Source organism: Bubalus bubalis, chromosome 2, assembly GCF_019923935.1.
Source record: "Bubalus bubalis isolate 160015118507 breed Murrah chromosome 2, NDDB_SH_1, whole genome shotgun sequence".
NCBI classification, from domain to species: Eukaryota; Metazoa; Chordata; class Mammalia; order Artiodactyla; family Bovidae; genus Bubalus; species Bubalus bubalis.
Window position 1 is genome coordinate 20,830,001 of NC_059158.1, and position 24,727 is coordinate 20,854,727.

The window sequence follows — 24,727 nt, forward strand, 5'->3', positions numbered from 1 at the left end:
TGCCAGCTTCCAAATCAACAGAGAAAAGGAATGATCTTGGCTTTCCCCCGCCCCCTGTATGTATTTCCTTGTATTGACGCTCGGGCGAGCTGCCCAGACGATCTCTCAAATCCTAAAGATGAACCCCTGCTTCTCCCCCAAAGACCTAAAAGACCGCGCTGCCATAGGAAAACTGAGACGCTCCGTGCAGGAGTGAGGTAAGGGAAACTCGGGAGCGAGCCTGAAGCTCTGGGCTGCGCTAGAGAAGTCTCCGGAAACTGCCAGGAAGGGCAAGAGTTCAGCAGCTCAGGCTTCCTTGGGTGAAGTATGACCTGGGACCCCTGGAGGAAAGGAAATTAGCCACATTTACACGAGAACACCCCTCTGAGTCGTGTAACACATTTGCACCAGAACCCTTTCTGCACCAGGAACTAGTCCCTGCAGAAAGAACTCCCTGTGTTCTTTATTTCATGGATTTTAATTAAAATTCGAGCTCTTCCTTACCCCATTTCTTTCCGTAAAATTGGCTCCCACCTGCCTGCTTCTTGCTTGACTACGTCGTATCTTTAAAAAATTCAAGATTTCATTATTAAAACCTAGTCTTGAAAAGAGATAAAGGAGCAATCTCCTCTCCTCTGCAGCTAGAGGAAGAGAAGCTTTCTTGTTCGATAACTTACCCAAAGGATCTACTTGATAAAACTGTTAAATTGAGAGCATCCACAAGAAGTACTATATTTTCATAGGTGCTTGTGTATTTGTAACTGTTCCAAATTCATTCTATTCTATGAAATAGATATGTCCTTAGACAAAGGACTTTAATGGAACTAGCAAGAGTTTTACAAATTGTTGTCATAGCTGTGAAAGTAACTTCCCAAATGAAACCTGTAATTATAATGGGCTGCGTGTTTGAAATCTGTGACCATTCTGAAAATGTTGAAATTAACATGCCGGTATTTTTAAACTGTATCAATATTGAAGGGTATCTCTGTCTCACTCTAAACCAGCCATTGGCATTAATCTCTGCCTGCAAACATGATGTGAGGGAGAGGTTAAAAAGCCCTGACTCTGCTAGATTTCTTTTTCATAAAACAATTGAGTCTATGAACTTGACGCACAGTCTGATTGATTCCATGAAATAAGTTAGCACTGATTTCTTTAATAATATAAGATTAACCATCGTTTTATCAATGTGCTTGGACCCAGAAAGAAAGTGAAGTTGCTCAGTCATGTCCGACTCTTTGCGACCCCATGGAAGTCTACTAGGCAGTAACAGTCTACCAGGCTCCTCAGCCCATGGAATTTTCCAAGATAATCATAAACAGCACAGTCACACCTAACATGACTGTCCAAGCTGGAGTGGACATTTAGAAAGACAGCAGAGCCAGTAATATTGGGTTTGGGTTTTTCCTTTGACTGGCACGTGTTCAAAATTTGCACAGAAATTCTGAGAAGTCAAAGGAGTTTTTAACAAGCCAGAGACAAGTCTTGGGAGAAAATGTGAGACTAAGAACAATCATTTTCAGAAATGTGGATGTGATCTGCAAAGACCATGGACAGGCCCCTGACATTGGCTCTGTTCCACACAACTGAAATTGGAGAAGGTGTAGATCTCTGTGTCATAGACTGCTGAGAGTGGAAATAGCTGGCAGTGCTACTATTTCCCAAATACTTGGGAGAGAACTGGAAGAATAGTGCACTGTGACCCAGGGAGGAGGAGACTCCACCACAGGGATGATTGATTTTACATGTCAACTTGGCTAGTCTACAGAGCCCAGTTATTCAATTAAACACTAATGTACATGTTGCAGTTCTTTAAACACTAATGTACATCATGTATGGATGTGAGAGTAGGAAAGGGAAGCCTGGCATGCTGCAATTCATGGGATTGCAAAGAGTTGGACATGAATGAGCAAATGAACTGTACTGTACATGTTGCTGTGAAGGTATTTTATAAATGTGGTTAACATCTACAATTAGTTGACTATAAGTAAAAGAGATTATCCTCAGTAATGTGCATGGCCCTTATCTAACAAGTTGAAAGACTTAAGAGCAAAATGGAGGTTTTCCTAAGGAAGAAGAAACTGTCTCAAGACTAAGCTCCTGGCTGAGATTTTTCTAGACTGCCATCCAGCAATACAGATTTCAGACTTGTCAGTCACCACAATCACATAAGCCAATTTCTAGAAATGCATGTATATTTTCCTACTGGTTATGTTTTTTCTGGACTCTCTGTTTCTCTTTTTCTAGCTGGGACAAGCCCTGAAGAAAAGACTGGAAACTGGAACCCTTAGAAAAGACCCAGCAGAAGATCTCTAAAAACAAAATGAAAGCAGGCCTCAGCTCATGTCAGAACACCAGAGAAATCTGAGGAAGTCAAAAAAAGAAGAGAAAAAAAAGAAAACACCTTACAAAACCTTCAAAACGAAGGGAGGTCTTTGCAGATATTATGTGGAGCAGAGGGATCCTAGGCATGGAGGGAGGCCTTTTTGTCCCCCATTTCTTGTAAGTAAGACCCCAGCCTCCATGACCCTGAGTTCCAAAGAGCAGATTCGAACAGCGTTAATCAAAGGAGGGGCAGCCGGGAGACCACCTGAAGCAAGATTAAAGGGACCAGAGAGGCTCATCAGAATTAGGAAACCGGATCACCTGAGACTGGCACACACCCTAATCTTGTCAGCAACCCCACCCTTTTGAAACTTGGCAGAAGAAGAATGCTAGACTGTTACTGCCTTGATCTTTATCATACACCTCTGCCTGACTGTGTAACTTCTCCCTAGGCACCACGGAAGGAGGGGCGGGGCACAGTTCTTGAGGTCCTAGCCTACTGTGTTCCCCCTTTGCCTGGCAAAGAAGTGAAGCCACTCTTTCCTTCTCCTCCATGACTGCCTCCGTATTTCTGTTCAGCATGGGTGCACAGAGAGCCAAGATTTTGGCATTACAAAGGCTTCCAGTTTCCTAGGGAGTAACAGCCAAAGTCCAAACAAGGGCGTACAAGGCCCGAGGTTATCTCCCCGAGGTCTCCTACCCCTCTCTGCCCAGCACTGGCCTCCTCGATATTGCTGAAACGTCCCAAGCACGCTCCCACCTCCAGGATTTTGCCCTGGAGATTTCCACAGTTCCAGATGGCTCTTTTCCTAGATACCCGTATTTATCTTCATCCCTTTGCCTGATGGACTTTTAAATTCTTTTTCCCGTTTCTCTTTTTACCTCTAAGTGCTTATCACGGTTATTTCATTTGTTGGGTGTTTTAATACCGTCTTAGCTACGTTCATGCAATCTTCTTGAGGTGAAAGATCACAACTTGTTTCCTTCAGTCGTCTTTCCAGTGCCTTGAATGGTATATTGGTTGAATGAATGAATGAATGGAGAGGTGATTTGGGGACAGAGAGGGTGCAGGGGTCGGTACAGACATCCTGAGAAAGGAGGAAGACTCTGGGGCGCCTGCAAACGAAATGGCCGCCAGAGAGTTCACGCTCTGCAGTCTGAACTAGCCAAGAAAACGCGGCTTTCAGGCCCAGGAACAGACTCCAAAAAGTGGACGTGTGCCGCCGTCTAGTTTCTGATGAAGGCAGGTCCGCCTCCCAGCCACCCACGTGCGAGGGCCAGTGGCGCAATGGATAACGCGTCTGACTACGGATCAGAAGATTCCAGGTTCGACTCCTGGCTGGCTCGTAGTGCGCATCCTCACTTTTCCTTCCTTACCTCTGCTGACCCCTGAGGAACTGAGTGGAGTTAGAAAATCCACTGCAAAAAAAAAGAAAAGAAAATCCACTGCAAGGTGAAGTTTCAAGTTCCTCTGCCTGTAAGTCTCAGGAACGAGAAGGACCCGCTTTTGACCACAACTGGGGTCAAAACTCCTTTGCAGAGCAAATTCCGCGTCCGACCATGCGGTGGCGCTAGCAAAAGCCGAACAGAGAACTGTGCCTGGGCTCGGTGACACGCCCAGCCCAGCCAGTCCATTTTGACTGAAAGATGGGTTTAAGGTAACCTAGTAAGGCAAGAAGGAAATGGCAACCCACTCCAATGTTCTTGCCTGGAGAATCCCAGGGATCGGGGAGCCTGGTGGGCTGCCGTCTATGGGGTCACACAGAGTCAGACATGACTCAAGTGACTTAGCAGCAGCAGCAGCAGTAAGGCAAGAGAAAGAAATTAAAATCCAAAAGTTCAGATTGAAAAGTAATAGTGAGGGGGGTGGGGAGAAAAATAAGAGTGAAGGGGTTGAAGTCTCTTTTTCTCCCCCATCCGGTCATTTCCAGAATAAGAATGTATTAAGAATTTGGCTTCAGATCTGTATGCTGCAAGGGCTTTGTTTGCGCATCTAATTGGCCTCTTATTTGGGAGAGAAGTAGAAGAACCACTCGCGTATTAACAATGCACAATTGCAAGGATAAAGATGAGAAATCGGAAGAGGAGGAGGAAATGGGAGGAGTTTGTTTTTAGCAGAAAGGATCTGCGGAGGGAACTTACTTCCAAGATGTTTCCGTAGTGTAGTGGTTATCACGTTCGCCTCACACGCGAAAGGTCCCCGGTTCGAAACCGGGCGGAAACAAGTATTTTCTTTGGCGACCCTGGCTCGCCTTTATAATTTAAGGTAGTCAAAAATCTTGACACCTCCTTTTCTTATTTCTCTCGCCCCAGGCCGTGGTGCCGAAGCCACGCTGCTCAGGGTGGATCGGGAGCCGCCGGAAGCGGACGCACGCTTTGCGCGGGGGAGAGCCGGCCGGTCCCCGGCTCGGCGAGGCTGCTCGAAGCCCGCAGCCCCGGAAGCGCATCCTTGCCTTGACTTGCCTTCCTGTTCCCGGCAGCGCCCAGCTCCGGGCGTCTTTTCGCCAGCCTGCGGTCCGTGACGGCCTTGCCTCAGCCCCGGGCACCGGCGCTGCAGGCCGGCAGCTGGGAGTCCCGCGCCCCTCGGACGGCCGCGAGACTCGGGTGAGTACCCGGGGAGCCTGAGCCTGCGTCTCCGGAAAACCGGGGTAATCCCGCTGCCCTCCATAGATTGGCGACCCTTCTGCAATCTGGCCGTTGTCGTGATTAGGTGACCCCGGGCCCCCGACAGCCCCACCTTGCCTTCCAGTCTCCAGAACAGCTGCCGTGGCTCTCCTGGGCTTCGAGTGTGAATCTTTGGGAAAAGCGGAATCCGGGAGGTGAAGGTTAGAGAGATCTCAGGTCCTTCAGGGATGAGAAGTCCCTTCACGGAGACGCTAGGGCAGAAAAAAAGGGAGGCAAGGAGGGGATTTAAAAACCTTGGGCCAGCAGGGCTGTGGGCTGGGCTGCCCTGGCCTGGACTCTTTCTCACCGCCCTTCCCCAGCTTACGAGGCCTCACCACTGAGAACCCCCTCCTAAAGGAGACACCGAAGGGCTGAGTCTGCCCCCACTTTGGCCTTTCCCTGTCAACAAGAAAAAAGACCCCAAAGTTAAGAAATGGGCCAGCTGTGGATGTTCTGTATTGCTTTGAAGCTTGAGAAGTCACTGGCAGCACTTGTTTAAAACCAGGATTTGTGGCCTGGCTTCTTAACTCTGTTTGTGACATGACCTGCTTCCATGTTAAGTGAATCAATCAAACGCTTTTCTGGGAAAGAAGTCTTGCTATAATACCAAACAGCCTTGGGTATATCCTCAGGATCTTCTTCTTAGATGAATTAATATTATTGTTGTTACTGTTTCTAACAGTTAGCCAAACCTAGTCTCTCAGATCACATTGCTCCAGGTTCCCTCAAATGACTAATATGAATGTGATGTTGTTATGGCCTTAAGACAAGAAAGGACAATCCTTATCTAATGAACTGTTGTGAACTGTTCTTTGTTTTGTTTTGTTTTTTCCCTTCCTTCCGTTTTTTAACAGGCAATGTGTATAGGCATCCCTTCCCCAGCCCTGCTACTCCTCCATTTTCATACCTTCTCTGGAAGACCCATGCTTTTATCATCTTGTAATAGTTTTGCTTGTTAACAAGACAGTAAGTTTGGCAAGTGCTCAATACAAACTTATCTAAGACATTTTCACTTAAAATCCCCTCTATACTACTCAGAAATGCAGGTGAGTTAATGTGGTGCCTTGAGAGGAACAAGGGCTTCAGGGGCCCAGAAGGTGATGAGGATTCATCCTCTCCATCTTTCCCTGGTGCCGAGGAGCAGGAGTCCTTTAGCAGGGAAGCTGAGTGTGCCCCAAGCCAACGTGCTGCAGATGGGTCACAGTTTGTCTGGAAGCTTATGGCTCTCTCATTCTGTTCAAATCAGGTGTGTTCTGACAAGACGCAGCCGTAGCCCTACCCTTTTAAACACTCTGCCCTTTCTTACCTTCACCTAATAACCCTCCCTTCCTCCCCCAGTCTCTCTCTTAACCTCATATGGAAGCTCAGTCTACCCACCTTGGAATGTGGAGAACAAATAGGCCTTGGAGAGTGACACTGTGTGACCTCTTGCTCCTGTAGTGTACTGCACGTTGAATAGGATCTTTTATTTATTTATACTATATTCTTTATTGTCTCCTTCCTAAGCTTGGTGTTGTAACCATTTTCCAGGTCTTCCCTCCAACGCCAAGGCACTATCTTGCTATAAGTAAGAGGCAGAGAGAAGAGGGTGGCTTTCTGACTTTGGGATGTGATTGAAACCAGAATCCAAGTTAGAACAAACTTCCTAGAAATCAGTTCAGTAACAAAGAAGCAAAAGGCTGCTGCTAAAATGTGCCTTTGCTGGGGTTGGTGTGGGGTGCGTATGGGATGAGGTGGGATTTGGTCCTCGGATAGTAGAGACAGGCTCATGATGAAAGAGAAAAAAAAAGCATGGAAAAAAGATTTTGAAAGCTGGGCAAAATATCAGAATTAATCTAATACAAGATATATCATAAGTCACTGAGGCCTTTACACTCTTTCCTCCTGTACTTGTTTGTTAGGACTGCCATAACAAAACATCACAGACTGAATATCTTGAACCACAGATATTTATTTTCTCACAGTCCTGGAAGCTGGAAGTCCAAGATCAAGGTGGTGGCAGGTTCAGCTTTTTCTGAGACCTCTCTCTTTGACTTGCAGATGGCATCTTCTTGCTGTATCCTCACGTGGTCCTCTCTGTTTGTATTATCTGTGTCCTAATATCCAATATGACAGCCATTGGATTAAGACCCACCCATATAAATTCATTTTACTTGTTCATCTCTTTAAAGGCCCCATCTCCCAATACAGTCACAATCTGAGGTACTGAGGGTTAAGACTTCAACCTATGAATTTGTTTTTGGGGGTGGACAAATTCAGCCCACTTCTGGGGACAGAGAATGATGTATTTTATATGTTATTGACACAGTTTGGGGAATTCCCAGAAGTTAACTTTGCAGAAGATTTTAATACACCTGCATCTCCTCATCTTACTAACCATTTGTATATTTTTATTGCAGAAGAAAAACATCATTTGCTTTTTATTTCTCTATTAGTCTTTTTTTTTTAAAGCTGTTTCTGTCAGTATATTTAAACATCATAGGTCTTTTTCTAATATAAAAAAAACACACACACAAATCTTCATAGCTAAGAAAAGGATTTTAAATAAGGGGGAGCCCTTAAGGCTACTAAGAGAGATACCTTTCCACATCATAAAACAAGCAATTTGGTTAAATGAAGGGTTAAATTGAGATTTTTTTCAAGAATTTCACTCCAGTTCTTTACAATATGAATTCCAATGATTCAGAACTTTCACAAACTTGTTCTATTGTCTGTTAATAAAATTTTGCCATGAGAAGTGTTATTTTAACAAAAGGGAATTGTTAGATTCCTAAAGCTTTTAAAATTGTTGCCATGTCTTGGGGAAAAAACCTCAGTTTCTGTCTTGATAATTTCTTGCCTTGTTGATACCATTGAAAGTCCTATCTCTGTATTCCCAAAAGTTATATTACTTTAAAAATTTATCTGCCACACTTGAAGCTAAAATCATATTGTACATCAACTATATTTCAGTTAAAAATTTTTTAAGTAAAAAAAAAATCTTAGAAAAGATTTATCTGCCAATTAATAATTTTTATTTTCATTCACATGCATGATGGAATATTTATAGTCCTGTGACTTATATATTTTATCACCTAGCAAATTCTTTCTTTCTTTTTTAATTCTTAAAATGTTTTTGTTTAACTTTAACTGGTAGACTTTATTTCTTTAGAACAGTTTTAGGTTTAGCAGAAAGAGAGTGCCCATATATTTCTTCTCTCTCTACCTCCATTATTAACAACTTGCATTGGTGTGGTATGTTTGTTACAATGGATGAGCCAATATTTATACATTATATTAACTAATTATTATAATTATTGTTTACATTAAGGTTCATGCTTTGTATGTACTTCTGTGGGTTTTCTCTGATGTATAATGTCATTATCCAACATTACAGTTAGTAGCATGCAGAATAGTTTCATTGCCCTAAAAAAATTCCCTGTACTCTACCTCAAGTAATTTATTTTATATTAATATATGCAGCGAGAGCCTTTTCCTCCCCAACCTCCTTGGCCTTCATGAAAATGACATAATGTTTATCCTGCCAGCTTTTTCATTATTTGTGCATTTATCTCCTATATTTGTAAGGTCAGTCACCTGTTCTCCTGATAAACTTCCTAAGTGTGAGTTTCAAGGATGTAATCCATATTCATATACTCAGATCCAGAATCCAGCTTGTGGCCTGTTTTTCTTGAATTTACCTTTGTTGTCACTTGCTGTGTTTGGGCCTTTGACATGTGATGATCCTGGTTCCTCTGCTTGGGATGGATTTCAAGGTATCTAACATGAAGACTGAGCCTAGGAAAGACTGTGAGCATTCCCAGGACAGGACATGGGCTAAGAAACAAACTGGAGTGAGATGGAAGGAGAATGACTTGCCATGCCTCATGGACCATATCCTGCCAGGCTCCTCTGTCCTGGAATTTCCCAGGCAATGATACTGGAGTGGGTTGCCATTTCCTTCTCCAGGGGATCTTCCTGACCCAGAGATCGAACTGGCATCTCCTTCATTGTAAGCAGATCTTTACCACTGAGCCTCTTTATTTTAATTCATTTCTCTCTCTGTTCCACAAGAAGGAAGGAAAACTACAAAATTTCCAGAAATTCTAGTCATAGTGAAAAAATAGTAATTTGATGTTTTAGCACCATTTACAGGTGGTCACTTGCCTTTGTTAGCCAAGAAATATAGAAATCAAATCTAAGTTTGCTCAAAAAAAAATCTGAGTTTACTCAAAGTCCAAGTTTGCCCACTCTGTCTAGATGGTGAGATCCAGCAAAAGTACCAAACAAAACTCTGGAGCAATTTACATAAAAGATAATATTTTTTTCCTTAAAATAAAATATTATGGAGTAAGGCAGAGCATAGGGTTACAGAATTCCCCAGGTAACATTTTCAGGGATGGGACATAAGGATGAGTAGCTAATCTTGGCCTAAAGCTTTAAAAAATTTCCATAGTGTTTGAATACCAGCCATGGTCCCAAGTCCTAATTATCAAGACTCAAATCATTTCTATTCTGTAAGACCTTGAATCTGTGCTCTGGGCTACCCACCTTTTTTAAGTGGCTTTTATTCTTGAGCAGACACATAAAATTACTCTCTGTAACATATAGAGAATAATGGTGTATTACTCATGTTTCATTCCCCACCCTCTTCTAGTTTAAGGGAAAGAACTCCCCACCCCCTCTTATTTCTGGATGAACACCATCCTTTTCTCAGCTCCCTTTGAGGTGACTACTGTTTTGATTTTTATATTTATCCCTTGCTCTTTTCAGTTTTACTGCATAAAAAAAGTCATTTAGTTTTACACTTAGAAATGGATCTATACTGTAGATCCATTTTGCAACTCTGTTTTTTTGCCCAACATTGTGTTCTTGAGCTTCATCCGTGTTTTTGCATGTGGCTGTAGTCTATTCATTTCTACTGCTGAATAGTATTCCCTTGTTCAGATACTACCAAAATTTATTTATTGAAGGACACTGGGTGCTTTCTAGGTTCTTTAAATTACAGAATTGCTATAAACATTCTTGTAGGGTTCTCCTATGCACACCTCCAAGAATTCCTCCAAGTAAACACCTAGAGGTGAAATTGCTTTAAATAATGCCACACACTAATTTACACACATATGAACACACACCCTAGAAGTGTATGCATTTTAATTGTTCCACATCTGCTGAGCCCTTAATATTGTCAGACAGTTTACCAATTTGATGGATATGAAATGTTATATCCTTTGATTTTTGTATTCACTCCCATATTACTAATGAAGTTGACCTTTTTATTTGCTTATTCACCATTCATGCTTTTTCTAAGAAGTACTTATTAATACTTTTGCCCATTGTTTTTAAATTTTCCTTTCATCCTTTTCTCATGGATCTGTAGGAATTCTTTACATAGTCTGGACTCTAATCCTTTGTCAGTTATATGTATTATGAAGATCTTTCCCCAGCTTGTAACTTAACTTTTTTACACATCTTTTTGCTATATAAATTACAAATTTTAATATAGTTAAACGTGAATTTTAATGTAGTTAAATTTGTCAGTCTTTTTCTTTATGACTTACACTTTTTGTGTCTTGTCAGAGAAATCTTTCTAGGAACAGTGAGAAAGACAGAAGAACCCCGTGGGCTGCCGAGCGCTGCTGCCACCATGCCCAAGAGAAAGGCAAAAGGAGATGCTAAAGGTGACAAAGGGAAGGTGAAGGATGAGCCACAGAGGAGATCAGCACGGTTGTCTGCTAAACCTGCCCTTCCAAAACCGGAGCCCAGGCCAAAAAAGGCCCCTGCAAAGAAGGGAGAGAAGCTGGCCAAAGGGAGAAAGGGGAAAGCAGAAGTCAGCAAGGATGGGAACAACCCTGCGAAAAACCGAGATGCCTCTACAGTCCAGTCACAGAAAGCAGAAGGCACTGGGGATGCCAAATGAAGTGTACCTTTTTGATAGCTCTGTACTTCTAGTGACTCTACTGTTTGAAATACTATTTTTAAATCAAATTTTATAAAAATGTAGATTTTTTTTTTTAAGTTATGTTGTTAGCACACGAGATACTTCATTGTTGTCTTGTGTGGAAAGGGCAAATAACCACTGGTAGAATGTTTCAGAAGCTAGATTGAAATGGGGGGAAATAGAAGTATCTGTCCTCGTATTTGAAGATTATTTTTGGTTCCCGGAAGAGATTCTCTAACATTCACGCATGTCAGCCACTATGGCTCAGAAGCCTTACTGTGTGGAGAAAAAATACTTCATGTCTTCTCCTTTCTTGATGTCATCAGCACATTCTTGACTTCCTGAAACCAGGAGTCATGATATGGCCTTGACACCCCTAGAATCAGCTGCATCAGGTAACAATACTCAGGCTTTCTGGTGATGACATCAAGATGGTGTTGCTCAGAAGAACCAGGATTCCTGTTTGTAGTTTGTGGATCATCTCATTAATAATCCTGGAGTTTTTAGTTCCTTTCCTCCATGTCAGAGTTGACCTGTGAAAATCTCTTCAATGCCTCATGTAAAATAATCACCCTTTTTGAAAATTTTTCCTGTTTATTGCAGCAACAGACTTTGTCTTTGGACTTTTTGGAGAGGGGAGTTTGAAAGTTGTAAGATGCTATGGAATGTCACCCATGTCCTGCTGGAAATAACTATTTTTGGAAAGTCTCTTATAAAGCTGGATACAAGTTAGCTTCATGGTAGGGGAGTGATCATTTCCTAATCAAAAGTCATAAAGCTACTCTTTACTGCCTTTAAAAAGTTTTATAGTTTGCTTTTCACATTTGTCTTTAGTCCTCTCAGAACTGATTTTTACAAAAACATGAGATAGTAATTCAGTATGTTTTTTTCCATATGGTAAGTGGTTGTTCCAACACCATTTTCTGAAAAGTTCATTCTTTCCCCAATGGTCTATAACACTGACTCTTTTCATAAATCAACTTTCTTTGTGTGGAGGGGTGGGGGAGTCTGTTGATGGTTTCTGTTCTGACTCACTGGTCAATTTGTCTAACCTTGTGGCAGTACTGTACAATCCTGAGTACTACCACTTTAGAAAAAGGTCTTGATATCTTAGGACAATTCCACCTCCACCTTCAACATCAACAAACTTTTCTTCCTTGGAGTATCTTGGCTATTCTTAGCCAATTACTTTTCTATACAACTTCTAGAATTAGATTGACAAGTTCCAAATCAAACAGATGAAAAGTTGAAATTTTTATTGGATTTGTATTGAATTTATAAATTAATTATAATGTTGAGTCTTCCAATTCATGAACATGGTATAATTTTCCATTATTTAGGCTTTTAAAATATCTTTCAATAAAGTTTTATTATTTTCTCCATTAAATGTTTTCTTTTGTTAATATTTCTTAGAGACAGTACACGGATGCTACCTTTATACAATATATTTTTAGTTACTACATTTTCTGTTTTCAGCTGAAGTTGATTCATCGTCCTTTCTAAATTCATTCTTATATCTGTATACTCTTTTGGGCTTTCTACATAGATAACCATACATTCTTTTTGTTTTGTTTCTTTACAGTCGTTAAGTCTTTCCTTTTTCTAGTTTTAGGCATTGTTCAAGTGCTGGGAGTACAGCAGTGAACAAAACAAAGTCTCTGCTTTCACCAGGCTGATATTCTAGTGGGGGAGGGTGTAGAAAATACACAAATTTATGTGATGGAGTGCTTTAAATAAACAAGTGTTCAGTTCAGTTCAGTTCAGTCGTGTCCAACTCTTTGCGACCCCATGAATCGCAGCACACCAGGCCTCCCTGTCCATCACCAACTCCCGGAGTTCACCCAAACTCATGTGCATCGAGTCAGTGATGCTATTCAGCCATCTCATCCTCTGTCGTCCCCTTCTCTTCCTGTCCCCAATCCCTCCCAGCATCAGGGTCTTTTCCAGTAAGTCAACTCTTCGCATGAGGTGGCCAAAGTATTGGAATTTCAGCCTCAGCATCAGTCCTTCCAGTGAACACCTAGGACTGATGTCCTTTAGGATGGACTGGTTGGATCTTCTTGCAGTCCAAGGGACTCGAAAGAGTCTTGTCCAGCACCACAGTTCAAAGGCATCAATTTTTCGGTGCTCAGCTTTCTTTACAGTCCAGCTCTCACATCTATACATGACCAGTGGAAAAACCATAGCCTTGACTAGACGGACCTTTGTTGGCCAAGTAATATCTCTCCTTTTTAATATGCTATCTAGGTTGGTCATAACTTTCCTTCTGAGGAGCAAGCGTCTTAATTTCACGGCTGCAATCACCATCTGCAGTGATTTTGGAGCTCAAAAAAATAAAGTCTGACACTGTTTCCCCATCTATTTCCCATGAAGTGATGGGACCAGATGCCATGATCTCAGTTTTCTGAATGTTGAGCTTTAAGCCAACTTTTTCACTGTCTTTCACTTTCATCACGAGTAAGTGGGTGCTATTTAGATAGGGTGGTTGGAGAAATCCTCTCTGATCAGATGACATTTGAGCAGAGCTTCTAATGAAGTAAAGGAATAAGAGATGTGTCTCCGAGGGGAAAGCATTCCAGCAGGGGGAATATCAAATGCAGAGATGAGATGAAAATGTGTTTGGTGTGCCAAGGAAGAACAAGGAGGCAGAAGTGACTGAACTGGAGTGAGGGTGGATAAGAGTGATAGTTGATACGATTGCAGAGATAGTGCGAGGCCAGAAAATGGAAGACTCTCCACATTGTCATTTTTCTCTGAAAATGATGGAATGCCATTAAATTTCTGAATAGGGAATCTACACAATCTAAGTTATCTCTGTTTGTGTGTGTGTGTGTGTATGTGTGTGTGTGTGACTGATGCATGGGCAGTAGGGTGTAAGGAGTTGAAGGAGGAAACCAGTTAGATGGCTGTCCCAACTGAATTGCTGGAAATTCTACTCTATCATGCTGTATTACTATCCTGTCTCTGTTCAACTATTCCCACCCCATTTTATTTGGTATATTACAAATATGTGTGTTTTCTCTTTGCCAAACCACAGAACAGTATCAAAGATCAATATTCCCTGTTGTCAAGAATCCAAAATCAAACTCAAGAAAGTCATCACTGTGTGTTTGTTGTGATAATCCCACAGAAGGAAGGCCCTGACCCTTGTTGCCAGAGCATGAAAGAGTACACTTTCTGAGGCATTTTGACACCTAAGCAGTGAGATGAAAACAGAAGTTAGTCAACAGTAATAAGATATTTCTCATTAAGTGCTTATTGTTTTCTAGACACTGTTCTGCTCAGTGATTTACATGTATAATTTTATTTCCATGACTGTATGAGTTGAATCATATTACTATCCTCATTTTAGTATTTAGTGAGACTGAGGCAAACAGAAATTAAATAATTTTCCCTGAGGTCATACAGTAAATAAAATCCAGATTAAGACCCAGGTGTATAACTCCAGGATCTAGAAGGCTTCTCTTTGTTAAGATCACTGGTAACCCAACCTCAAAGGTAATCCATCCAAAAGAATAATTTGGTGTTTCTGATTAAGGAATTTCCCCAGATACCATCAGGAAAAAAATCAATTGTTAAGTAACAATATTCTACAAGCTAAACAGCTGTAATTTCCAGTGAAGAAGATTAGTAATGCAAGGACAATTTGAAAGGGGGAAAGTGGTTATAGGAATTTAGAATTTTAGTGTATCTCTAGCAACATAAAGCTAGAAGGGATACTATTTCTGTACAAGGAGGAGAATTTTTTAGACAAATATTTCTGGAGAAGAGCAAATTTGGAAATTACAAAGTAGCCTTTAAACCTCTCTTGCCCACACTCCTGATCCACTTAGCATTTACATTCTTATCTGTAAATTCATAAATTAACATCCTGGTTTATTAATACTTCGAGAATTTGGGTGTCTGACACGAAACAGACTGAGGATCCAGCGTTTTCAATAATAAAATTTCTGACCTCAAAACTGAGGCATTGGTCCTGGAAGAGTTGGAAAGAAGAGGGAGGGAAACTTACTTTCCGGGTCTGCTCTTGTTCTCTCAACACAGTCATAGTGCTCCTTGGAAAATGTACGTCATTCCTCTCCAGGCCCCGCTGCGCCTTCCACCCAGGGTCATACAAGCATGGTACTTTAACTGCCCCAAGACGAGGACACGAACCCTGATGTCCTCGCCTCTTCACCTCTTCTTGAGGCCGCAAAGCGCTGGGACACACCTCTAAGCAAACCTAGGCCGCTCGGAGGTCCCCGCTGCTCGGTCGCCTCGCTCAGACCCCGCTGGAGTGCATCCTGATTCCCCAGGCGGATGGGGGAGGCCAAAACCGTGAAGTTTTTGCCCCTGGATTGCTCCTTACACTCTTCGCAGACCTTCGGGCTTCCGGTCCCGAGCTTCAACCTCGAGTTCCCTTCAGTGAAGTCTGGGCCAAGGGCATTGCCAGCACTAGGAAGTCGCCGCTGGTGCAGGGCTTTCAAGGTGCCTGGGAGCCCTCAGGCCTCCTGCTGAAACCAACGAAGCCCTTCTCAAATTACATTTTTAAAAGCATTGAAATAGGATAACAAAGAAAAGCAGTTATACTACAGAAAAAGCTATCAAACAAAATAATTTGCGGTATATCAATGTGTACTTTTTCGGTTCAGTTCAGTTCAGTCGCTCAGTCGTGTCCAACTCTTTGTGACCCTATGGACTGCAGCACGCCAGGCTTCCCTGTCCATCCCTAATTCCCGGAGCTTGCTCAAACTCATGTCCATCGAGTCGGTGATGCCATCCAACCATCTCATCCTCTGTCATCCCCTTCTCCTCCCGCCTTCAGTCATTCCCAGCATCAGGGTCTTTTCTAACCAGTCAGTTCTTCGCATCAGGTGGCCAAAGTATTGGAACTTCAGCTTCAGCATCAGTCCTTCCAATGAATATTCAGACTGATTTCTTTTAGGATTGACTGGTTGGATCTCCTTGTTCAAAACCATCAATTCTTCGGCCATCAGCTTCCTTTGTAGTCCAACTCTCACATCCATACAAGACTACTGGAAAAACCATAGATTTGACTAGACAAATCTTTGTTGGCAAAGTAATGTCTCTGCTTTTTAATACGCTGTCTGGGTTGGTCATAGCTTTTCTTCCAAGGAACAAGCGTCTTTTAATTTCATGGCTGTGGTCATCATCTGCAGTGATTTTGGAGCCCAAGAAAATAAAAAGTCTGTCACTGTTTCCACTGTTTCCCTATTTGCCATGAATTGATGGGACCAGATGCCATGATCTTCATTTTTTTTGAATGTTGAGTTTTAAGCAGCTTTTTCACTCTCCTCTTTCACTTTCATCAAGAGGCTCTTCAGTTTCTCTTCACTTTCTGCCATAAGGGTGGTGTCATCTGCATATCTGAGGTTATTGATATTTCTCCCAGCAATCTTGAGTCCAGCTATTAAATATTAAACATCAAGACCCATCTTATGACTACTGTAATTTTGAAACAGTTAAGTATGACATATCTGTAACATACTTTGTATCTCAAGTATGGGATATGGAAATGTAACAGTTCTTCTGCTCTACAGTTCTGACTGTAATTCATTGCCTACATTCATCCATGAAGGATATGCAAAATTTCAGTTAGAGGTTAGGGGTTTTAAAGATGTAATTTTTTTTTTCCCTATCCAAGTTCACCAGTCCCCAAGTTAAGAAACCCAGCAAAAATGCTTAACACAGTACCTGGCACATTGAAAGTCCCATCACACATGTAGATATTAGTACTTTTATTATTACTTTTGTCACATCTGTTCAAATTTCTTTTAGGTGACCATGATGAAGTATATGAAATCTTGAAACAGCACCAAAATAAATGTTCAAGCCACTAATTTAGTCATTAAAATTTTTTTTGAGGTATAACAGACATACAGTATGGTATTTGTTTTAGATGTACAACGTAATGATTCACTATTTGTATACGTTGTGAAATGATCACTACAATAAGCTTAGTTAGCATCCATCACCTAACAGTTACAATTTTTTTTTTCTTATGACACTTTTGAGATTTACTTTCTCAGCAACTTTCAAATATATAAGGCAGTGTTATTAACTAAATTGATTTTATTTAATAATATATTCCCTTCTCCAGGAGATCTTCCCAACCCAGGCATGGAACCCATGTCTTCCACATTGCAGGTGGATTCTTTACTGCTGAGCAACTGGGAAAATCAATAACTAAATATATAACATACTTAGCTATATATATATATATATATATATATTCATTTAGATATGAGTGCTAAAAAGTGCTGTTTGCACACTCTAACCGAATGTGGTATAAAGGAAAGGAAAACTTGAATTTGGTGCTTGTAAGGAATGTAGGGTTGGCAAAGTGAAAAGAAAGAGAAGACAATATGCTTTTAAGGATTAAATTTCTTGATTTATCCAGCAATATTTTTAGAGCTTTGATTATGTGCCAAGGCTAAAAGACAGACCTAAGGGCCTTGCCTTCACCAGAGAATGATGGTATTCAGCTTCCAGAGACAGAGAAAAAGCTCACCTATCTGAAAAGAAGAGTAGAAAAAAAGCAAAAGTGAAAAGTTCCAAAGTTTGATTCCTTAGTTTCTAAACCATTCATCTTTGCAAGGAAAAACTCAAAGGCTGCTTTGCACAAAGGATTTAGCTCTAAGCATGACCTTTGGTGAAAAGACCTAGAGAGTGCCCATGTCTTTACACAACCCTGCAGCCACAAGTTGAGACTAGATGAAGCATAAGAGTAAAGAAACAGGTTGGAGAGAAATTCAGTTAGTGCCTACACATGAACAAGCTTGGTTCTGAGAGCGTATTTGTTAAGTCTAGTTTGTTAAGTCCAACAAAGTTAGCCTAGGTACCCAGCTAATACAAACAGCTACATAGTACTGTACTGTAATAGGTTTATAACACTTTTCACACAAAAAATAAAACATTTTTAATCTTATAGTACAGTACCTTAACCAGTGGAACTACCTCAAGGTACCTAGGCTTTATGAGCGGAGGATGCATGTTTTGACTGGTAAAGCAAATGATTAGAATTACTTTTTTTTAATATATTTTTAAATTGAAGTCTCCATGGCTGAGCGATAAAGAATCTGCCTGCAGTGTGAGAAATGCTCATCTGATCCCTGGGCTGGGAAGATCCCCTGGAGAAGGGAATGTCAACCCACCTCAATATTCTTGCCTGGAAAATACCATGGACAGAGAAGCCTGATGGGTTACAGTCCGTAGGATCACAAAGAGTCAGATGTGACTGAACACACACACATATCGTTAATTTACAATAGTATAGAAGTTTCAGGTATACAACATGCTGCTGCTGCTGCTGCTGCTAAGTCGCTTCAGTCTGTCCGACTCTATGTGACCCCATAGACGGCAGCCCACCAGGCTCCCCCGTCCCTGGGATTCTCCAGGCAAGAACACTGGAGTGGGTTGCCATTGCCTTCTCCAATGCATGAAAGTGAAAAGTGAAAGTGAAGTTGCTCAGTCGTGTCCGACTTAGCGACCCCATGGACTGCAGCCTACCAGGCTCCTCTGTCCATGGGATTTTCCAGGCAAGAGTACTGGAGTGGGGTGCCATCGCCTTCTCCGGGTATACAACATAGTGATTCAGAATTTTTAAGGATAATACTCTATAGTTATCATAAAACATTGACTATATCTTCTGTGCTGTACAGTATATCTTTGTGGCTTATTTATTTTATACATAGTATAAAATAATCCTCTACCTAGAAGTCATTTGATTTTAAGTGCTTGAAGATATACAGGCTAATAGGGACAGGTTTAGAGATCAAGAGACTAGTATAGAATGGAGATATAATTTGTCTGTATATAATTTAATACAGTGTCATTTTATAACTAACATATAAACTGCTCACCTCCTGGAACTGGAGTAACATTCTTGGCAAGTCTGTCAATTAGCCACATAGCCCTTTGTTGTAGCATCTGGATTAGCATCCAGGTAGACCTTTGTTGTTGGCACACACCTCAGCAGGATTGGTGTTTTAGCCCACTAAGATCCAAGCTGCAAAATGGAAAAGTTCAAGTGGTTCACTTCTCTGTCTATCTCAAACTTCCCCCAAAGGCTGCACGTAGAATCCTTGGACTCTCATCTAACTATACATACTGATATATTGGTAAGTCTTTCATCTTCTCAAGATGTGTAGCAGCTCAACATTTGAAAATATTCAATTTTGTGACCACCCCCCTCACCGCTTATCATGTTTAATTAAAGTTAGTTTCTTTTCTTTTGAAAAAAATTATAAGCATTATTAAAAAACAAAAATCTATGGGGTCACAGCCCAAATGCACTTTCTAAGAGACAGAAAAAGCTTTCATCTACAGTTGAGTGGCCTTATCAAAGTTTTAAGGTGGTAAGCGCTTAAAGGAGAAATTTTTTGTGTGACTCATTGCAATAATAATGATGATCAGATTGGGTTACTTCTTCTGCAGTATTTTTCTTGCTGCAAATGCTACACTCTCTGAGGAAGGCCCCAAGGTTCTCACATTATGAGACTGATATGCTGCTGACCATGCCAACAAGTCAACTGACAAGGAGTGATCTGTTATTCTTTTCTAGATGTTTTAGAAATTGTTTGATAACTGCAGTAGAAGCCTGGATTCTTAACCTCTGGACTGCCAGGGAAGTCCTTGATAATTTTTAATAGCAAGGTAAAATCTTATTTGTCTGTTATTTGCTGGATGCAGTAGGATGAAATTTCCACTTTGGGGAATTACCAAAAGCCAAGTTATGCTTCTTCAGTAGTTCCTAACAGGGCAGAGATGGTGTTGGTGCCCCTGTGCTGAGGTGACCTGAGGCTTTGGAGTCTCTAGAGGAGAGAACTTGGATTTAGAGGAAAAGGCAGTGCAGGCAGATTACTCAGGGTGTAATAGGAAAGAATAAGTTACTTTCACCTTTGTATTCTGTTGCTTTTGCTACAAGTTAGTCACTAAAGGGATGTTGGCTATTAGCTTAAATTATAGGTAAGAGCTCATTTCTGGGAACCCTGCCTCCCATGTAATGAATGTTAAACTAAAATACCTTTGTTTAGTTCACAGGACACCTGACTAGGCCCACCTGTGAATGGTTGCAGGAAGGAAGAAATTAATATATCCCAGAACCAGGACTTTGCCCCCTCCCCTTCTTTAGTATAAAAGAAGCCTGATTTCTAACTGAGAAGATGGTTCTTTGGGACACTAGTCCACCATCTTCTCAGTCTGCTGACACTGAATAATGTTGCTATTCATTGCCCCAGAAACTAGCTTCTCAATTTATTGGTCTGTCATTCTGCAAGCAGTATGGGACTGGTCTCGGTAACAAGCATAGTACTTATTGTTCTGTACTGTATGTTAAATTTCATTTTTTTTTAATCACCCTACAGCCCAGTGATTCCAAATGAGGGTGATATAAAATGAATTTAAAGATGGGTATCACCCAGCATTTTCAGACAAACATAGAATCCAAAATAGAATAATACATGTGGTAAGTGGTAATTCAGGCAACTTTTTGTTCCTGTTACACGTGTGTGTAGGGGTTCAGATGTAAACTAAAGTACAAATTGATCGTGGCCAAAGAAGTTTGGAAAGCTCTGTCCCTGGGCCATGAGTTCTGAGTATGGTACCACCTCCTCTGTACAGTTTATCTGGACATCCTCAAAGCTTAGCGCTGAGCAGAGCTCGTCAGTGTAGGAAAGAGAGAGCAGTTCCGCACATTGGTTGCTTTTCAAGAAAGAGTTTGGCCTTTGATAAATTGTGACCAATGAAACTTTTAATTGTGTTCCAGAATCTAGGTGAAATGTTGTTTGCTCTGACTTCTGGCTAAAAGGCCCTTCTACAGTCTGAAAATATCCTGGGTTATGATAATTATGCCATGCTCATAATCCCTTCCTTTTGTGTGTGTGTGTGTGTGTGTGTGTGAAATCAGTCTATGATTTGACCTTACTTTCCTTTCCGTTACTATTTTGGGGGATAAACATGAGAAGAGGGAAGAAAACAAAGCCGCCCGAACAGGGACTTGAACCCTGGACCCTCAGATTAAAAGTCTGATGCTCTACCGACTGAGCTATCCGGGCTCACATAAATGACTACTAATACTTTGACTATAGTCAATTTATGTATACATTCAGACGGCCCATTTTAGACATTTCGACTGTGATTCCGAAGGTTCAAAGATGGCTATTTGGAAACTGCTTGACATAGAAACTCAGCCACAGTCTTCTTTTAGGCCGAGATATAACCACATTACATTAATTATAATGTCTCCCCAGTTCTTTCTCACTCTCTAGTATAGATAAACGCTGTATGCATAAATAAGCACTATATCTCTATGTTGCATATACATAGAGATATATACGATAGTGCTATACAGAATTCAGCGCAGTCAAAAACTGTAGAATGTTGGCCTTTAGTTTCTAAGTTTCCCAGAGAAATAAGTCAAATATTCTATATTTGGGCCCAAAATACTTTCAAAAGGAAGTCAACCCAAAGCTGATAATTTTAAGGGGTAATTAAATCATCTTACGGTCGCACTTTGGACACCTGAATGTCGGTCGAGGGACTGAGGGAGCGATATGATTTCGTACTGGGTCTCAGCTATCTTTGAAGAAGAAAAAAAGAAGCAGCAGCAGCAGCAGCTTTAAAAGGACAGTCCCACTCTTTTTTTTCCTCGTCAGATATCCTTCGGTCTCTATGTTAAGTGCTTGACAGGGGTGCAATTACTGTAAGGCTGTCTCCACTCGGGATGCCGATGAATGTTGCCCCATTAACCATTTCAAGAATCCACTGAAAACGCAAAGAATAATTTAACTTAAGGATTCAGAAAATCTGAACAGTTAGAGAGGAGGAAAAATCCAATTCAAAGCATTGGGAAGAACTGCAAACAGCTACTTTTGGGGTCGGGGATGTAGCTCAGTGGTAGAGCGCATGCTTCGCATGTATGAGGCCCCGGGTTCGATCCCCGGCATCTCCAGGTCCTTTTACGTGTGTGATCAGAAATCATACCTTAAAAAACATCTGTGAATACTTTGTATCCTAGTCTAATTTTCTATGGTTCCCTTTTAGCCACGAAGTATAGAACTGTATGTGTAGAGAGGGAAGCAGGGTAACCTTGAGGAATTTTAGGATATTTTTATCTAAAATGAATGAAATTGAAAACGCAGCAAAACACACCCAGCGTACATACGGCCGAAGAGGAACAACCTGGAAACTTGGAACGGTTACTGGTCCGGAAACACTGAAAGGGGCGTAGAGGCTATTGTTGCTGAGTCACGGTACTGAAAAAGTAGGACAAATGGGAAAAGAACGAAGGCTTCTTTGGTGTAGGTAAATCTAGTGGCTCAGATACATCATTCTATTCATAATAGCAAAACAAAACAAACAAACAAAAATAGCAAGAATCGAAATAGTTTCTTATTAAAGCTTGGAATACGCGTGAGGGCACAAGTGGCCGGTTAGCTCAGTTGGTTAGAGCGTGGTGCTAATAACGCCAAGGTCGCGGGTTCGATCCCCGTACGGGCCACAGTTTACTTTTCTGGGACTGACCCACGAGACAACCTGCTGCATGATTTTGCCACAGGACCAAACCATCCGAGGGAGTCCGGGCCACCTGTCTTCTGGGTAAGTCAGAGTGCTCCAAGTTTTGCCCTAGAGAAGCAGAAAAGCAGCAGGACACCGTGTATTCGTGTGTGTGGGTGTGGGTGTCGGGGGGTGGGTGTCGGGGGGTGGGGGTGGGGGTTAAAATTCCATGGACAGAAGAGCAGGACAGTTTAGGAATTATTAAATTCATTAGAAGGAAAAACTGTCACCAGCTTGTTTAGTGGCCAAACACTGTCCTCAAAATAGTCTGAAAACATACTGAGCTGCAGGGCAAGTGTGAATGATCTCTGATTGCTCAGTTGAGGATTCCTATTTGACTAGATCATCCCTCATCTGAAGGGAGGATTCTCACCTTGAGAGCAGTTTTCTTCCTACTTTGAATTTTGTCGTTTTTGTTTGTTTGTTTTTTAAGTAAGAAACGACTAAGCCCTTTTCCAGAATCTGCCTTGCCATCTGTCACCAACCATTCGGTCCAGGTTGATCAACAGCAGTTGTCCCTCTGTTACATCCACTCCTTGATGTTAACGCCTCCTGAATCAGTCTCGTTTTCCACTAAAATCGACTTTCAGGACCCTAATTATGTATCCCCTTGTTCCTTGAACAACGAATTTTCTTTCTTTTTTCACCACCTCAGAGCTTTATATCCCGTTGAGTGAATTTTCACTATTTTCGTCGAAAATACTAAGATATGTAAAGCTCGTCAAAAATGCAGCTTATTGGGCCTCACCCCGCAGGGACTTTGACTCAGTAGATTTGAAGAAGACTACAAGTTTCTGCATTTTAAGTAAACGTCACGGTTGTTTCTTACAAAGGATGGATCAGCGACTTTTGAGAAATAGGCTTTATACAAACCAAGCTTCGAAGAACTGGGCTGCGGGGAAATCCAGGGAAGTTCTGAGCCAAGTCGATCTGTTTTTGAAACTAGGAAGAGAGGGTAGAAGGGAAAGAGAAACAGTGGGGTAAATATAATTTATAGTTATATACATCTACAAATGAAACCGAACACAAATGAAGAGCGAGAAGTGAAATATTTAATTCTTCTTAAAGAGCTCATGGCTCGTTGGTCTAGGGGTATGATTCTCGCTTAGGGTGCGAGAGGTCCCGGGTTCAAATCCCGGACGAGCCCAGGTTTTGTCTGCTCACCCTGTCGAATTTTTTTAAGTAAAACTCACCTACAAGAAATTGGTACATTTGCTGTTAAGTTAAACTGTTGTATATTCATGTAGATGTAGGCTGTGTATGCACCTGATTCCAACAAATAACTTGATAATTTAATTAAGAGAGGCAAGTACTTTTCAGTTTTGGCTCTTATTCACTTTTCCAACAGCTATAAATTGACTCTTGCAAAGCCAAATATTTCTGGTTATTCTAGAAGTTCCAACTCCACGGTTGTGGCCATATGAAATGTATAGGAAGACTATGGTCACATCTAAATTCAATGTCATCCATCATTTATTCATCACATCAAAGAAATGGGTTCAAATGGAATAATCAAATATTTACCTATAGAGGTGTGAGGCTGGAAAATGTTGTACAAGTTTTTTTCGGCTTTCCTTGTTGCGTTTTCCTGTATTATTTAGGAATAGGGGCTCTGCTTGTTTATGGAGAAGGGGCACTTTTTCCGTACTGCTGGAACGTACTGTTGGTATTCTCTTTAAACAGATATTTGTTTAGCATATTACAATCAATGAACTTTTGCAGTCTGTGGTAAACAAAATACACAAAAATCATTGGATTCTATGTTACAGTGGTTGTCAAGCATTTTATGTTAAAATACAGTTGCAACACCCCTTCCCACCTCCCTTTTCTGTGTGTGTAAACTTTGATTACGGAGAAGGACAACAAATGAACGAGCATAAGGGGCCTGAAAAGGAAGGAGAAAACCGCAGGGAATTCCTTCAGGACCGCAGCTACACAGTGTGGCAAGAGGGGCCAAGGTTGACAGGTGATAGAAACAGGAGAGGAATGTCTTAGCGGGTTACGGAGAAGGCCTTGTGCAGTTCTAGGTTCGAGGACCTGAGCCCTTTGGGCTTGTAACCAACCACCTTGTCAACCAGGCCTGAAGCTCTAGGAGTACCAGAGTTGGGGGTCACTCTTAGGACGTTCAGATTACTACTCTTGGATTCCAGAAACAGTTTGTAGTCTATCAGTACAGGTTGGTAAGAATGAGAGGAAGACGGAAGAAGTTGTGAAAGTGATTGGAGTGCGCTCCAATAATTTCTAATAATGCTTACATTCTTTGCCGTTTCATATCATCTAGCT

General features: G+C 41.3%; 1 protein-coding gene and 6 non-coding genes across 8 annotated transcripts; 6 read left to right on the forward strand and 1 right to left on the reverse strand.

The window, feature by feature from the left end:
* The first annotated feature begins 59 nt into the window (after positions 1–59).
* On the forward strand, positions 60–12,641 carry HMGN4 (high mobility group nucleosomal binding domain 4). Of its 2 annotated transcripts, XM_044938293.2 has the most exons (4): positions 60–197; positions 2,227–2,481; positions 4,618–4,908; positions 10,528–12,641. In XM_044938293.2, exon 4 carries the CDS (start codon positions 10,595–10,597, stop codon positions 10,865–10,867), a length of 273 nt encoding a protein of 90 aa, XP_044794228.1. In that variant the 5' UTR covers positions 60–197; positions 2,227–2,481; positions 4,618–4,908; positions 10,528–10,594; the 3' UTR covers positions 10,868–12,641. The 2 variants fall into 2 exon arrangements, with proteins under 2 accessions (XP_044794228.1, XP_006048058.1); XM_006047996.4 differs by lacking the exons at positions 60–197; positions 2,227–2,481 and having other exon boundaries at positions 4,489–4,908.
* On the forward strand, positions 3,579–3,651 carry TRNAR-ACG. Its single transcript has one exon. It is a non-coding gene; the product is annotated as a tRNA-Arg (tRNA).
* On the forward strand, positions 4,456–4,528 carry TRNAV-CAC. Its single transcript has one exon. It is a non-coding gene; the product is annotated as a tRNA-Val (tRNA).
* An 8,229-nt stretch (positions 12,642–20,870) lies between the features above and the next one.
* Positions 20,871–20,943, reverse strand: TRNAK-UUU. The gene has a single exon. It is a non-coding gene; the product is annotated as a tRNA-Lys (tRNA).
* An 824-nt stretch (positions 20,944–21,767) lies between these two features.
* On the forward strand, positions 21,768–21,839 carry TRNAA-CGC. The gene has a single exon. It is a non-coding gene; the product is annotated as a tRNA-Ala (tRNA).
* Positions 21,840–22,314: 475 nt separating this feature from the next.
* TRNAI-AAU lies at positions 22,315–22,388 on the forward strand. The gene has a single exon. It is a non-coding gene; the product is annotated as a tRNA-Ile (tRNA).
* Positions 22,389–23,519: 1,131 nt separating this feature from the next.
* On the forward strand, positions 23,520–23,591 carry TRNAP-AGG. Its single transcript has one exon. It is a non-coding gene; the product is annotated as a tRNA-Pro (tRNA).
* The last annotated feature ends 1,136 nt before the right edge of the window (positions 23,592–24,727 follow it).

Bases quoted from the DNA above. Each gene is read 5' to 3' on its own strand.
- HMGN4 (XM_044938293.2), top strand. From the start codon at position 10,595: ATGCCCAAGAGAAAGGCAAAAGGAGATGCTAAAGGTGACAAAGGGAAG.